The 14,534-nt window shown below is 47.7% G+C and overlaps 2 protein-coding genes and 1 pseudogene across 3 annotated transcripts; 1 reads left to right on the top strand and 2 right to left on the bottom strand.

Annotated features, from left to right (window-relative positions):
• Positions 1-143: 143 nt before the first annotated feature.
• LOC142594573 (dynein light chain 1, cytoplasmic-like) lies at positions 144-2,010 on the bottom strand (annotated as a pseudogene).
• Positions 2,011-3,172: 1,162 nt separating this feature from the next.
• Positions 3,173-5,996, bottom strand: LOC104024856 (dynein light chain 1, cytoplasmic). Of its 2 annotated transcripts, none has more exons than XM_075718628.1 (3): positions 5,914-5,996; positions 5,143-5,280; positions 3,173-3,781 (listed from the first exon to the last, which is right to left on the bottom strand). In XM_075718628.1, the coding sequence occupies exons 2-3, from the start codon at positions 5,272-5,274 to the stop codon at positions 3,644-3,646; spliced, it is 270 nt and encodes an 89-aa protein (XP_075574743.1). In that variant the 5' UTR covers positions 5,275-5,280; positions 5,914-5,996; the 3' UTR covers positions 3,173-3,643. The 2 variants fall into 2 exon arrangements, with proteins under 2 accessions (XP_075574743.1, XP_075574744.1); XM_075718629.1 differs by lacking the exon at positions 5,914-5,996 and adding an exon at positions 5,475-5,500.
• A 1,551-nt stretch (positions 5,997-7,547) lies between these two features.
• On the top strand, positions 7,548-14,239 carry COQ5 (coenzyme Q5, methyltransferase). Its single transcript, XM_075718934.1, has 7 exons — positions 7,548-7,701; positions 8,129-8,278; positions 8,768-8,992; positions 11,749-11,855; positions 13,516-13,604; positions 13,805-13,916; positions 14,034-14,239. Exons 1-7 carry the CDS (start codon positions 7,548-7,550, stop codon positions 14,133-14,135), a joined length of 939 nt encoding a protein of 312 aa, XP_075575049.1. The 3' UTR covers positions 14,136-14,239.
• Positions 14,240-14,534: the final 295 nt, after the last annotated feature.

The raw sequence follows: 14,534 nt of genomic DNA, 5'->3' as shown, positions 1-14,534 counted from the left end.
GATGGAATACACATAACATTTTTATTAGCAAAGAAGCTGACTTTGGAAAGAAAATAAATACAAGGCATTCCCCCCCCCCAACCCCCCTAAACACAACAAAACCACCAACCACTCCAGAAAAATCCCCGACGTTACCCCTGAAGACCAAGGTCTGCTTCCTCGGGAAAGCTGAAGGCACTAAGCTGCTGCCTCAGTTAGTGTGCAGTCCTGCAAGCACATGCAACTGAACAACGATCCATAGCTCTAACCAGCTTTAAACAGAAGAATATTTACTCCACACACGAGGAAGAACATGAAGTGCTTGGTCTCATGAGACACAGAGCTACCAAATTTCCTACAACGCAGTGCTGAGTGGGACTGTATTCCTTCTCCAACTCCTGCAGAAGAGATCACTAGGAACTCAGTATTAGCACAGTTCTCACCCAAAAGTTGGCTACAGATTTTCTGTCATTAATATGCCTCTTCTTAACAAGTATAACTTTTTGAAAAGACAATTAAGAAGCAGCGTTTGCTTTTAAGTATAAGGATTGTGTTACTTACCTCATATACTGCTTAGACAAAAAAAAAGCCACAGCGCTTCGTAGCTGAGCAGGAATAAGGTCAGGGACTGCAATTCCCCCCTGCCAAGTCATACCATGTTCTCAAACTATACCATTGAAGTATCAGGCCATGCAATCATGTACTCAGAAACCTACCACACATTTCAAAAACCAAGATATACACCTCTACTACATGCAGAACATTCCAGTTGGTGATTATACACTGTCATATCCAAAAGCTCGCAAATGAGGAAACTTTCTGTGAGAGCATACAAGCATTTCTGATCAGTTATTACAACACTGGAAAAATTATCTCCTCACCACAATTTCTCAGGTTCCAACTAGGAGCCTCAAGGAAAATCTGACGAGCTTGAACCCCTGCTCTCCACTAACACAGAATGTCGTTCTTACAAGTGGAACACATAAACCTGCTTAAACCTCTGTTAGGGTGACAGGAAAGGAAGACCTCCCCAACAGAAGCAATTGTACCGTTTAGTTGAATGACTTTTCAAAGAGGTCTTCCACTTAGATTTGTGTAATATTTGACCTCCACTGGCACTCTTAGATTTCTTTATTCTCCTGAGATGGCAAAGCAGAAAGTGTATCAGAAGTAGATCTTTTGTGCATCCATTATTCTTCTTCATACATATATAAAAACAAGTATTCTGTGGACATCTGATAAACAGTGCTCCAAGACATGGGATTTTAGCATGGTTCACCACATAAAAAGGGGATGCAAATACAGAAGATGGGCAGAAAATTACTTCTCCCTACAAATTTTGAACCAGCTAGCCAATCTTGCACAACTATTACAGAACTATACACAGAAACTTAAGCCTAATTTGAACACAATTTAAGTCAAGGACTAGGTAAAAAAGGCATTCCCTCAGAGGTTACAGCGGACTTCAAATGGCTGTATTTTCTACCAGCTAATGAGTCACACTGAGAAAGGACAGCAGACACTCTGCTATTCTGCTAGACAATGAGATAATGAAAAAAACAATTAAAAATAGAAGGTATTGCAAAACAAAAACTAGGAAAGGTACATTTAAGGGCTGGGAAAAGGAACACAGGAATACCAGCCCACAGGAAAAGTCCAATGTATCTTGTGTCCACATAACTTGCTTTTCCAAAAAAGTGTAGCAACACCCACCCTGCTTGACTTCTGGTCGGGATAGCGTTCAACAAAAGGATATTACAAGCAAACATTTACCCTCTTTATGAGGGCTGCAATTTCTCTTTCAACATTGTATTTCTCTATGGCCAAAATGGCACACTCCACACCACAGTTGCTGCATCTCTTCTAACATGTCCAAACCTTTTATCGCAGCTGTCTGATCACCCACGGATGTCTGTATCGAACAATGAAAAGAATTCAAAGTTGCAGGAGCCCCTACCTGCCAAGTAGTCACACAGGTGCCATCATTCACAGGCAGTTTTGGGGGTCCACGCTGTGCCCACAGCCGTGGCTGTGCAGAGTTTTTGCCGGGTGCGTCAGAGGCACAGGCACAGGCACAGCCCGTGCTCAGAGCCACAGGAACGGCGGCTCAAAAGCCCGGCCACGTTAAGCACCTGCTCTCCAGCCGCTCCAGCCCCCAGAGACACAAGCGCCGCCCGAGCGGCTTCAGACCCCGCCGGCCACCCAGCCCTCCCCAGCCCCTCTCCAGCCCGCCATGGTCCGACACAGGCCGGGAGCCCCGGGAGAGGGCGCAGCCGCTCCCGCGCCCGGCCCCGACGGCCTTTCCCCACCGAGGCGAGGCGAACGAGGCCCGGCCTCAGCCTTCCCGCTTCCCCCCGCCAGCCCCGGCCCCGCTCGGAAGCCGCCCGACGCGCCCCTCGCAGCTGGGCGGGCGCCGCGGGACCGGCCCCGTGCGGGGCGGAGCAGAGCGGAGCACGCGCGCGCTCCCCCTCGGCGGCGGTTTAACCGACCCGCACGCGCCGCGGCCACCTCGGAGCGCCCCAGCCCCGACCACCGGGCGGGCCGACGGGAGAGCCTGCCCGCCCCGCCTGCAGCGCCGGCCGCTCCCCTCCCGGCCCTTACCGCCTTCGGGCCCGGCCGAGGCGGATCACGGCTGCTGCCCTTCGCTGCGCGGCGCATTGGAGCCGCAGGGGCGGCTCTTGTCCATGACAGAGGTGACACAGACCGAGCGCTGCAGCACCAACGACGGCGCTGGCGTGAGACCGCTGCCCCGTAATGGCGACGAGTCGCCCACAGCAGTGGCCGGGACCCGGATGGAGCCGTTCCCGGGCGGACCCGCGGGCACGCCGGGACTCGTAGGCCTCGGCCGCCGCGGAGCACGCCGGGAGCTGTAGTCCCCCGGCACGCCGCGGGCACCCGCACGGCCCTCGGCCACCGCCCCGAGCGCCGGCCCGCCCCCGGCCGCCTTCTCCTCGCTCCCGGCCGAGCGGGGGCCGGGCTCCCCCGCCACCCAGCCCCGACCTCCCGCCCCGCTGCCGCCTCCTCTCCAGCCGCCGGGCAGCAGGAAGGGCTCCGGCCGCCCGCCCGCCGAACCCCCCCGCCCCGGCAGGCAGCCCCGCCCGGGCCGAGTCACCCACCGCCACCGCCACCGCCACCGCCCGGACGGCACAAAGCCGCCACAAACAACGACCGGGCAGCTAGGGTACATCTTGTCCTTTATTTTCCAAAGCGGCTCCCCAACAGGCATCAGCAGAAAAAGAAACAGCTCAGGCTTTGGGGCCGTACATCCAGCAAAACAAGAGGGGAAAAACTGTCAGGAAAAAAAAAACGAACCAGAAGAGTAAGACAGGTTTGGAACACAAAGAACTAAACACGGTCTGTACTTACATAGCACAAGCAGTAATTGGGCAATACTGTAGATGGCTATAAAACTCTGAAAGGCAAAACTGCTCCAGTAGCTCTACTAGCAAAGAAGCAGCCTTCTGAAAAAAAATAAATACAAGGAAGACTTTTTTGGTATTTTTCCTTTTTATATCCACAATGTAACATCATCTGCTATAGCATAATCCCTGCCATTGCCCTTGAAGATCAAGGTCTGCGTCCTCAGGAAGGCTGCAGTAACTAGTCAGACGAGTCAGCACACGGTCCTGTAACCGGATGCAAGTTTCAGTAACAGTCCGTGGTTCTAACCAGACTTGAAAAGAAGAATAGCAACTTGGCCGAGGTAGAAGTAGATGAAGTGCTTGGTCTCATGAGTCACGTAGCTGCCAAAGTTCCTTCCCACGATGCAGTGCCAAGTGGGATTGTATTTCTTGTCAAACTCCTGCAAAACAGATCACTATAAATTAAGAACTCTTCTAAACAGGTATTCACTTTCTGAGCAAGGCAATTAGAGGAAGAGCAGATACTCTTAAGTACTAGGAATATCTTATTGTTCACCTGCTGCTTAGTCAGACAAAAATTAAAAAAAAGAATCAGCCACAGTGCTTCCCATCTGAGCAGTAGTAAGTTTAAAACACTACTTTCATTCAGGGAAAGTAGTCTTTCTCCCCCTATAATTCATACCATGATCTGAAACTACAGCCCTTGAGCAAAAGCTTCACCACTAGTTTTATACCCATGGAGATTAAGCCATAATTTAGACTTCATTGTTCATCTGCAACATGGGTGCTGAAGGGACTCGGTGGAAAATTCTCTGCCACATGCTCTGTAATACCAGTACTATCAACAACTCTAAGAATTTGTGTTTTACACATTTCAAACAAGTCCTCTACAAATTCTCAGTAGTTACTACAAAGAATACCTGAAAAACATGAGACTAAACTCTCTCTTTTGCACTGTCATAGATACTTCCTGCATCTGGAGAAAAAATATGCCTTTCTGTATTGTGGGCATAGCAAACCAGTATTTCTCTAGTGGAAGCAATCATTCTGCCTAGCTGAATTACTTTTTAAACAGCTCTTCCCCTCAGATCAGTTTAACTTCCATTGATGCTCTTTCATTTCTCCATTCTCTGGAGTTGATGAAGCAGGAAATATAATCAGAACTAGGCCGTTCCCATGTTCATGGGAACATGGGAATACATGTTTCCCATATATTGTTAATCCTGCATAAAGAACACCACAGACATTGCAAACAACAGATAATCAGTGCCACCAGGATTTTTTTGTGGGTTTTTTTTTTCCTTACATCACTACATAAGGAGAGGTATGATTACAGTAGACTTGCAGAAAACTACTTTCCCTGCAACTTTTGACCCAGCTGGACAGAACTGTGAACAGATCCTTAATCTTAAGTTCAATAAAACTGAAACCAAGGACCATGTAAAGCAGGCTTTCTCCCAGAAGAAAACCATGGAAGAGCTCAATATAGGCCCTGTGTTTTGTACCCGTTCATCAGTCACAGGGACAGTCAGCTGCCACTCTCTGTTCACCTGGACAACGGGAAACTGGCAGGAAAGGCTTAAGTAGAAGGTACGGCAAGAGAAAAGCAGAAGGACCTGGAAAAGTCCACGTAAAGGGTGGGGAAAGGAACCTAAGGACACCAGCCCACAGAGAAAGTCCAACTTGATTATCTAGTGTCTCAGAACTTGTTTCTCTAGAGCTACTTGCCTAGCAGCATTCTCCCCGCTTGATTTCTCATGTGCACAGAGATTTCATGTGGACAGTGCAAGCAAACATTTACCTTCTTTATGTGAGCAGCAATGTCCTTCTCGATGTTGTACTTCTCTAAGGCCTGAGTAGCACACTCCACAGCATCTTGCTGCATCTCTTCTGACATGTCCGCATTCTTGATGACTGCCTTTCGATCACTCATGGTTGTCTGTATTGAGCAAAGAAGAGAATTCAAAGTTGCAGGAGCTGCTACCTGCCAGGATCGCCTGCCAAGTAGTCACACAGGTGCCATCATTCACAGGCAGTTTTTAGGGCCCACACTGTGCCCACAGCCGTGGCTGTGAAGAGTTTTTGCCGGGTGTCAGAGGAACAGCGGCTCAAAAGCCCGGCCACGTTAAGCACCTGCTCTCCAGCCGCTCCAGCCTCCAGAGACACAAGCGCCGCCCGAGCGGCTTCAGACCCCGCCGGCCACCCAGCCCTCCCCAGCCCCTCTCCAGCCCGCCACAGGCCGGGAGCCCCGGGAGAGGGCGCAGCCGCTCCCGCGCCCGGCCCCGACGGCCTTTCCCCACCGAGGCGAGGCGAACGAGGCCCGGCACCCCCCGCCGAGGGCGAGGGGCCCCCCGCCGAGGGCTACAGGGAAGGCTCTCGCCCGCTTGCAGCTCCCAGGGATGCGGGAAGGGTGGAGGCGGCCGCTGGAGAAGGGCCCTGGCACGAGGGAGCCGCCGGGGGTGGCCGGGCACCGGCTGCCCGGCCTCAGCCTTCCCAGTGCCTGGGTGAGACCCGGCCCCTCTCGGGAGCCGCCCCACCCCAGCGTTCGAGGCTCTCACGCCGCTCCCCTCACCGTTCGGCAGGTGCCGCGGGACCGGCCCTGTGTAGAACGGAGCGGGCGGGGCACAGAGGAAAGCGAAGGGGCACTCGCAGCTCGCTCCGCCGCCGCGTCGGTTTAACCGACCCGCCGCGCCGCCGTCGCCTCCAAGCGTCCCCAGCCCCACCCCCTCCGTACTGACCGACAGCCATTGGTCGCCGCCACCGCCCCCCCGAGCGCTCATTGGCCAAAAACCGGCGCTCTCATAGCATTTTACTGCAGCAGTTTCTTTCAGACCGGCATGCCTCGCGCCTGCTCCCGTTCCCATAGCGACGGGCGGCGCTGGCGATGCAGGCCGAGCTCAGGGCTCGGCGGGAGCGTAGGCCGGCGGGGCGGCCCGGGGTCCCTCAGAGCCTCCGCCAGGGGCAGCCCGGGGTATGGGCAGGCCGCAGCACCCTGCTTGCGGGTATGCCTGGGCTGGTTGCTCTCAGGCGGTGTGCAGCTTCTGTTCGACCTTCTGCTTTCTTTCCTCACGGCTGAGCTGACTGAATTGTGGCTAGTTGCTGGCATCTGTACAGCAGCCTGTGGCTACAGCGTGAGACTCTCCCGGTCACTTCTCTGGTAGGCAAAGATCATGTTCCTATAGCTGAGGCAAACAGAAAACCAAACCAAAACAAAACAAAAAAAAGGTGCTTTGCAAGGCATTGTGCCACAAAGAACACAAAACAAAAATCAAAATTGTAGGTTTTGCCTAATTCTATAGATAAGATATGAGATAATCATGGCAGGGGCTGAGGGTGGTGCTAATAAGTCTCAACATGGAAGGAAGATCTTGGCAAGAGACAACTTGTGCTTGGGGAATGCTGTCTCTGGTCTGGGTGTGATGGAATCTCTCCTGAGAAAGGGTTAAGTCACTTCTTTGTATCTACAAAGCTGACAGAATTTCTGGATTATTCAAGCCATGTGATAAGTAGGGCAGCTTTTGCAAAAAAAAAAAAAAAAATAGCAGAAAAGGTCCCGAATTTATACTAATGTACCTGGAGAATGCTGTCTCTGGTCTGGGTGTGATGGAATCTCTCCTGAGAAAGGGTTAAGTCACTTCTTTGTATCTACAAAGCTGACAGAATTTCTGGATTATTCAAGCCATGTGATAAGTAGGGCAGCTTTTGCAAAAAAAAAAAAAAATAGCAGAAAAGGTCCCGAATTTATACTAATGTACCTAACAGGAATCGGAGGCAACCTTTCACTCCTCCCCTCAGTTCATCAGAACCCACAGAGCAATCCTCCCTCCTACTCCCCATGAGGTTTTACTTTAGCCAGGAAACTGCGAAATTAAAGATCTAAAGAAGTCAGAGAAAATCATTTGCAAAATTTCTGAAATATGCTGTGTGAGGTGTGTTCGGTTTGGGTTTTTTTGGGTTAGGTGTCGTCCCGTCCCGCCCCCCCCCCGGTCATGTATATTCTACCAGGACGGCTTCAGCTGGGCACATAAGCAGCCGGTAGCACGGGGGTGTTCGGCACTGCTTGGGGCCGGTACAGCCGCCCGTAAGCACCCCTAGAGGATTCAAGGGCACGGGCGCCGCGCCGCTCGGGGCCGGGGCTGCGCACGGAGCCCGCTCACAGCCCGCCCCGCCCCGGCGGGGAGGGTGTGGAGGTCGTGCCCTGGCAAGATGGCGGCGGCGGGGCTCTGCCCGTGCCGGGCGCTGCTCGGCCGCCGCGGCGGGGCTCTGCGGGCGCTCTGCGGCTCCGTGCGGGGCCTCGCCGCGGGGCAGGAGACGCACTTCGGCTTCCAGACCGTGACGGAGGCGGAGAGGAGGGAGAAAAGTGAGGGCGGCGGCGGGGTCCGCTGTGGAGCCGTGCGGCGCCCCGGGGGAGGGCGGGCTGGAAGCCAGCGGGGCGCCCGGCGCGCATCGGCTGTGGGGCTGAAGGGGCGCTGGAGGCGTGTTTGGAGCCGGGCCGTCGGTCTGAGACGTTACCGGGAGTCTCGGTAAATAGTACCGGTGTTACGCCCGCTCGATTTTCCCCCTCAGCTCCGGAAGGGTTACGGGAAGAGGCAGTGTTTCTCCAAAGAGGCGTTTGTCAGGCAACAAGCTCGGTAGGATTCGATCATATTTTTCGTAAGGAGTTTTCAGGTGGTCTTTTTCGGTTCTGCATGGTGGCAGACCTCCACGAGGCAATAAAGGACACATTTTACTTCCACGGGAGCATTTTAAAGTAAATTGCATCTCGTTCTCGTGTCCTTTCTTTGCAGTTTACCAGGTCTTTGAAAATGTGGCCACGAAATACGATGTAATGAACGATTCAATGACTCTAGGGATCCATCGAGTATGGAAGGATATCCTCATGCATAAAATGAACCCTTCCCCAGGAACACTTCTTCTTGATGTTGCTGGAGGAACAGGTAAATAATTTTGGTGAGTTCCACATGACAACGCCATGCTGATTTTGAACTGTTTGAGTCTGCTCAGGATTAAGTTGCCTAGCTTTTTTTTTTTTTTTTCTTTTTCCTCAGTTCCCTGCCTTTAAAACTAGTGAAACATCTGCTTGATTTTCACAGAGAAGGGTTAAGAGCTAACTTCTTTGTGTTTTGCAGTATCTTGCTCTGAGGCTCTGAAAGTGTTACAGTACTGCCATGATATGTCATGGGAAAGTGTTTCCAGTTCTAGAGTCATGGACTCTTTGCTTTTAGTATGTTCCCTTTATATATTTATATACACACACATACACTCCCTTTGTCCCTCTATACTCTGTGTGTAGGGGGTTATTTTTATTCATATATATATATATATAAAAAAATTAACTCACTTTGATGTTCAAAGCCTTATATTTCCAATTTGCTGGAGTCAGAAAACATTCCAAAACATGTATCTTTCTTTTAAAATAAATGCAGGTGACATCGCCTTTCGATTTATTAATTATGTTCGCTCTGTACGAGAACGCCAGCTCCAGCAGAAGCTTAAGCACCATCAGAATTTATCGTGGCAGGAAATTTCTGAGAGTTACCAGGAAGACAAATTTAAGTCGTTAGGGGATTCCCAGGTGGTGGTCTGTGACATTAACAAAGAAATGTTAAAAGTTGGGAAGCAGAAAGCACAGCATCTTGGCTACTCCGAAGGTAAGTCACGCATTGTACCATTTCAGTAGCATGCGTGATAGCAAGAATTTGACACATGATAGCCATCAGGTAATCACCACTTCAGGATTATCTTATCCATTATATAGCCATAGTGTATGCTATAGCTGTGCTTGCATATTTGCCAATGTTGAGTTACTTTTTCAGCGAGCATGTATGTAGTACATTGTTCAAGTGTACAGTGGTCCTCCTGAATAATACTTGAACTTTCAGAAATACATATATGGAAATGTCCATGAGGTCTGATACCCAGCTATCCTTTAAAATTGGCTAAATAATCTAAACCTGCTGTTTATATCTGTGCTAAAAAATCTGGTTTTACTAAGACAGATAATGCGAAACAGCCCAGCCCTAGAATGATTACACTAAAGATCCTAGAATGGGTATTTTAAGAATCAAGGCAGCAAATAAAAAATGGAAGAACTAAAGGATATTGTGAACATGTAATACTTTCCATAGTTAGAGCATATGCTAATAATACTCGGAGAAACTGAATTATATTAAATGTTAGTTTGCAGGTCAATGGATTAATTCACTGATATCTAGAATTTGTTGGGGACCACGCCAATCCTGATTGAAAAACCTGATTTTAAGAAGTAAGACATAGATAAAGAAGTCCTGCTTGTGGCTCAGCGTTTGTATGATAGTTGTTTATCCTCTCTTCATTTATGGATACTTGGCAAATATTTTAGCAATGTAAAGTATACCAGGAGGTTCCCAAACTTTGTTTGCCTGGGTACCACCATTAGGTATGCCCTGGGTAGCCTCTGCGTGTGTGTTACAAGATCTCCTGCATGTCCTTTTCACTGTGCCTGGCTCCCACACCCCCACTGGGGCTTCAGCCTACAAACTGTGTAGGCTGAAGGACATACAGAACAGCTCACTAGCACAAAGGGGCTGAAAGATAAGCTGCTGGCATAGGTTCTCTCAGCTGCTCTTGCTCTCTGCTGGTGGGTTACCCCAGGCCATTGCCTGCCTGCCTCTCCCCTTTCTCTAAAAAATGAATTGTGAAGGCATTGGTTCTTCCAGCTCTGGCAGACTGCATGCATCACACTTACCTGAGCGGCTTGCAAGCCTGTCCAGAGCTCTTTTTATGCATCATAGTTTGGGAAACCCTGAACTGTACCAACATTGTAAGTACAAAAACTTTATGACTGTAGCTTAGGACCCGAAATAGGACTTGATGCTGCCTCCCAGCTACTATAAAATAAAGCATTTGGTTTAATTTGCTGCATTTTTTAGGTATTTGTGTGACTTACCAAATTCTCAAAATGAGTATTTACAGTTTTTAATTTTCTTCCTCTGTACGTCATAGCTGTAGAAGCCTAACTGTCTTCTTGTTGCCTTATGCCCCACTGTGCCACAATTCTGACTTCTTACTGTGTTTTCCACTCCCTTGTTTAGCTCATATCCATTTAATATGTCCTACCTTCTGGTTTTCATGCGATTCCTCCCTGTTTTAGTAATCTCATTTCTGAGCTTGCTTATCTGTTGATTGTCTGAGGTCTAAAATTTGGTTTTCATAAAATTGTAAGGGGCAGAGTTTTCTTTCACTATTTAGCTATGTTCACCATCAGTGGGGGCTATGCATGGCAAAAAGAAAACACGTGTTGCACAATCACTGACTGTGCGTTTTGGCCAGCAGGAGCGGTAGGCTGCACTGCATGTGCCCCAGTTCCCCTTGTTGGACACTGACAGCCCCTTTTATGTATCCATTTAAAAACTCCTGGCCTGTGATTTTACCACAGTGTATTCTGAGGGACAGTTTTCCTGTTGCTCAAAACCTTTTCTTGATGCTCACTTCTTAGGTGTCTTTCCAAACTGTCTACTTTTAAAAAACGCTAATAATTGCTGCTTTAATAATGTTGCTTGCTGCTTTGCATACAGAACTTTCTACAACTATAAATATATATATTTTGTAAAAATGAAATTTGAATGTCTCCTGGCAACAACTGTTGTCTACTGTGTTTTGCTCTCCCCCATGTTGCTTTCTAGCATACTGCCCTTTGAAACTGCTGATCTCTGTTGCAGGAGACTCCTGGTTTTTAATGTTAGTTTTTTTGTTTTGCATTTGAGTCACCAGAACCAGTAACTTTAAGAACTATTAATTCTAAATTGAGCAGTCTTATGTTGGGTACCAATACCCTGGACATCCATGCTCCACAGGTAGTCATGGCCTTGATCCATTGGGGTTTGGGAAACAACACAGCTGCAACAGGATCACATACTGATAGTGCTTATGGAGGGAGTGTGGCTTGTCATGTTCATCAGTCTATGGAAACTTTCTAGCAAAATGTTTTAAGTGTTTTGGCATTGTTGCACGCAAGACATTAATCATTGTTTATAGTTACTCTTTGAGCAGAGATTCTCTTTTTGCAACTTTGCTACAAACAAATGGCAGTCAGTTTCTGGAAAGCCAGTTGCTTTCCACTACGATGCAAGATTTGAGTGAAATCTTCTTGGCAGACTAAGGCACTGTGAGCACAACATGCATGTGTACACAGAAGAATGTTTTGGCTGATCTGCAAAATTAACTACTTTGCTTAAAAGACAGCTGTACAGTACAGGGCCTTGAAAGGTTTGTGAGTATAGACCAAGGGATCTTTCTGCCAACACAAATGAAAATTTGAAGTATTAAATATCACTTTATTAATAATCATTTCCTTCTGGAATAGGTAAGTTCTAGTCTTTCTTGGAGCAGTCTGAGTTCAATTCTGTGTCCTTGACTTTTACTACAGGTTTGTCTTGGGTACTTGGGGATGCTGAAGAGTTGCCCTTTGATGATGATAAGTTTGATGTTTACACAATTGCCTTTGGAATCCGAAATGTAACTCGTATTGATTTGGTAAGATGCTGTAGTGTATCCTGACATGGGGTCCTGAGGTTTTTTACTCTAGCAGAGGAAGCAAAGGAGGAACTCTTTTGGGTAAAGGAACATCACTGTCTACTCCTGAAACATTTAAAATAAGTGGCATGTAGTCTGCAACTTGTTTGAATGAAGAATGCAATTAAATGCCCCACCTTTGCCATAAAAAGTTAGATTTATACTAGTTGCGCCCGATCCTTCCAGCTTGGCAAGCCACACAATCTGTTCCTAAGGCAAAGAGGGCTGAATGCTACGGTCGTTCCCCACCTTCTCCTGATCTATGTATGATATGACTGGATCTACACATGCACAGTGCAGTCAGTCTGCATGTCTCAAATCTTCCTGAAGCACCTGATCCATATTCCACCCGCAGTGGGTCCAACGCTTCCTGCCCCGTTCTGTTTCCTGGCCTGAGCCAGCAGAGCTCCCAGAGCAGAGAGTGGGCAGCAGCAGGCTGCTGCCACCACTGCACTTGAACTTACCCATTCAGCCCACTGCTGCTCAGTGTCTTTACACTGGCTGCTAGTAGAGTTTCTATGAAGAATGAGTATGATTTTAATTAGAGTAAATAGTATCCTTTGTTCTAAACAATATCTGTCCTTTGAGAATGACTAGCAGTCTTGGGGGTGAAGATAGGTTAGAGCACCTGTCTAGCTGCACTAGTTGCCTGTGTTTTGGAGGAGTGTGTTACAACCTTGGCAGTGCTCCTTCTGTGGAAGGTGTAGCATTTGGATCCAAACCACCTTGAACTGTATGCCTTTGAACTTCTCTTAATGTGGATGGCTTTTCACGATGCTTCGTCTGCACCCTTGCAAAGCGCAGGTTCTTTGCCTTCATAGATACAGCAGCCTGGTAGCATAGGTCCCTGGAGACCTGATACAAAACACATCCAAGCCTCCAATTGTTTTGCAGAGCTCCCGTCACCTATGTGTACCGTTTATATTTTATCCCTTAGGGACATGACAGTTGAAGCCAAGCAGATACACAACCTACAGAGGTTCTTGAATACAATTCTGCTGTGCTCTTGTATGAAAAAACATACAGTTGTAAACAGAATTTTGTCTTGGTTCTTCTTAGGTGTTTTATTTTGCATATAGGACAGAATTTTCAAAGTAGCCAAAGGTTTTCTTCTTCCCTCTCCTTCCTCCCTTGTTCTCACACATTGCTATTCCAAAACCCAGTATCATTTCTCCTTTGATCCTTTGGGTGTGCCTCACAGTTGAGTAAAATCTTTTCTTTTGATTTAAAAAAAAAAAAACCTACCATGCCTTCTTTTCATTTTCAGCTTCTTGTAGCTGAGTCACCTCCCTTTTGGGTTTGGTCTGTAATTACAAGAGCTCTGCTGGCAAACATTCATCAACTAAGAGTAGGGAAAAAGAAGAAAAATTGCAAACCTGACATAGTTTCAACACAAAGCCTGGTATAAATCTATTTATGTAACGGCAAGAGTTTTTCTGGTTTGGTTTTATTTGGTTTTTTGTACTTGTCTTGGGATGCTTCTCCACAAGTAAATATTGAAGGCTGCTGATCAGGATTCTCTTTACTCCTCTCAGCTCATCACTGAGTTGCCTTCACATGACATGGTAATAGGCAGGTGCTGTTTTACAGAAACAAACTTACCGCATCTGCTTTGTCTTAGGCACTTCAGGAGGCCTATCGTGTGCTGAAACCAGGAGGAAGATTTCTCTGCCTTGAATTTAGTCACGTCAGCAACCCTCTTCTTTCCTGGTAGGAAGATGGTGACACTTTATGCCATGTCACAAGGCTCTCTTATTTGTACTCAGCCAGAATAAGAGATGGAGACACTTTGAGGCCACCTCATTGTGCCCTGTAAAACCAAATACAGACTCCATAGCGTAGATAAACTTGTGTTGGAGAGGGTTGGTTTTAAACTTGCATTAATCTGCATTTGCTGTCTGTCTGTGCAGGCTCTATGATCTATACAGTTTCCAGGTTATCCCTGTTCTGGGTGAGGTTATCGCTGGTGACTGGAAGTCTTACCAGTATCTCGTGGAAAGCATCCGACGTTTCCCCCCTCAAGTAAGACAGTATTTCTCTGAATTCACTAACACACAAAACGTGGTCCCAGCGTAATCTTGCAGACAGCTGGCTTATAGGCCTTCAGGTTGTTATAATTATGGAACTATTTATTTTCAGGAGGAGCTGAAGGCAATGATAGAAGATGCAGGGTTTTTAAAAGTGGATTATCAGAATTTAAACTCTGGCATCGTTGCCATTCACTCAGGTTTCAAACTGTGAGTTTGCTATGTAGCAAAACTCAGAAAGTGTAATTTTCCTGAGGAATATGAAAGCTGTGGAATTTTAATGCTATCAAGATTGAAGAGGAGTTTTAAGAACTTGTGCAACAGATAGTTGCTCACCAGTCAGACCCGGAAGAATATCAGCTACCTTTTTCCCCCAAGAAACTTGCAGATGAAGCGATTCCTGTGGCATTTCTTACACTTGCATTTCCCTTCAACTGCAACGTAAAGGACATGGCCAGAGCTGAGCAATGCTACCAAATGAAGCAACTTCAGTTACCAGTGGTGTGGATACAGAAAGAGACTGACTAGTCTTTGCATAAGATGCCTCCTTTTTTTTTTTTTAACTAAGCTTCAAGGAAGATATCGTACCAGTGAGAAGTAACTTGGATTTATT

Source organism: Pelecanus crispus, chromosome 11 (assembly GCF_030463565.1).
Source record: "Pelecanus crispus isolate bPelCri1 chromosome 11, bPelCri1.pri, whole genome shotgun sequence".
Classification (NCBI taxonomy): Eukaryota; Metazoa; Chordata; class Aves; order Pelecaniformes; family Pelecanidae; genus Pelecanus; species Pelecanus crispus.
Note: the sequence above shows the minus strand (reverse complement) of the source record. Positions and strands in the feature narration are given on the sequence as shown.

What these genes read in the sequence shown, in the direction of transcription:
- LOC104024856 (XM_075718628.1), bottom strand. Translation starts at nt 5,274, where the DNA reads ATGAGTGATCGAAAGGCAGTCATCAAGAATGCGGACATGTCAGAAGAG. An exon ending in TTGCTGCTCACATAAAGAAG is followed by an intron (nt 3,782 to 5,142) that starts GTAAATGTTTGC and finishes TCTGTTTTGCAG; the next exon opens with GAGTTTGACAAGAAATACAA.
- COQ5 (XM_075718934.1), top strand. Translation starts at nt 7,548, where the DNA reads ATGGCGGCGGCGGGGCTCTGCCCGTGCCGGGCGCTGCTCGGCCGCCGC. An exon ending in TGATGTTGCTGGAGGAACAG is followed by an intron (nt 8,279 to 8,767) that starts GTAAATAATTTT and finishes AAATAAATGCAG; the next exon opens with GTGACATCGCCTTTCGATTT. An exon ending in AGCAACCCTCTTCTTTCCTG is followed by an intron (nt 13,605 to 13,804) that starts GTAGGAAGATGG and finishes CTGTCTGTGCAG; the next exon opens with GCTCTATGATCTATACAGTT.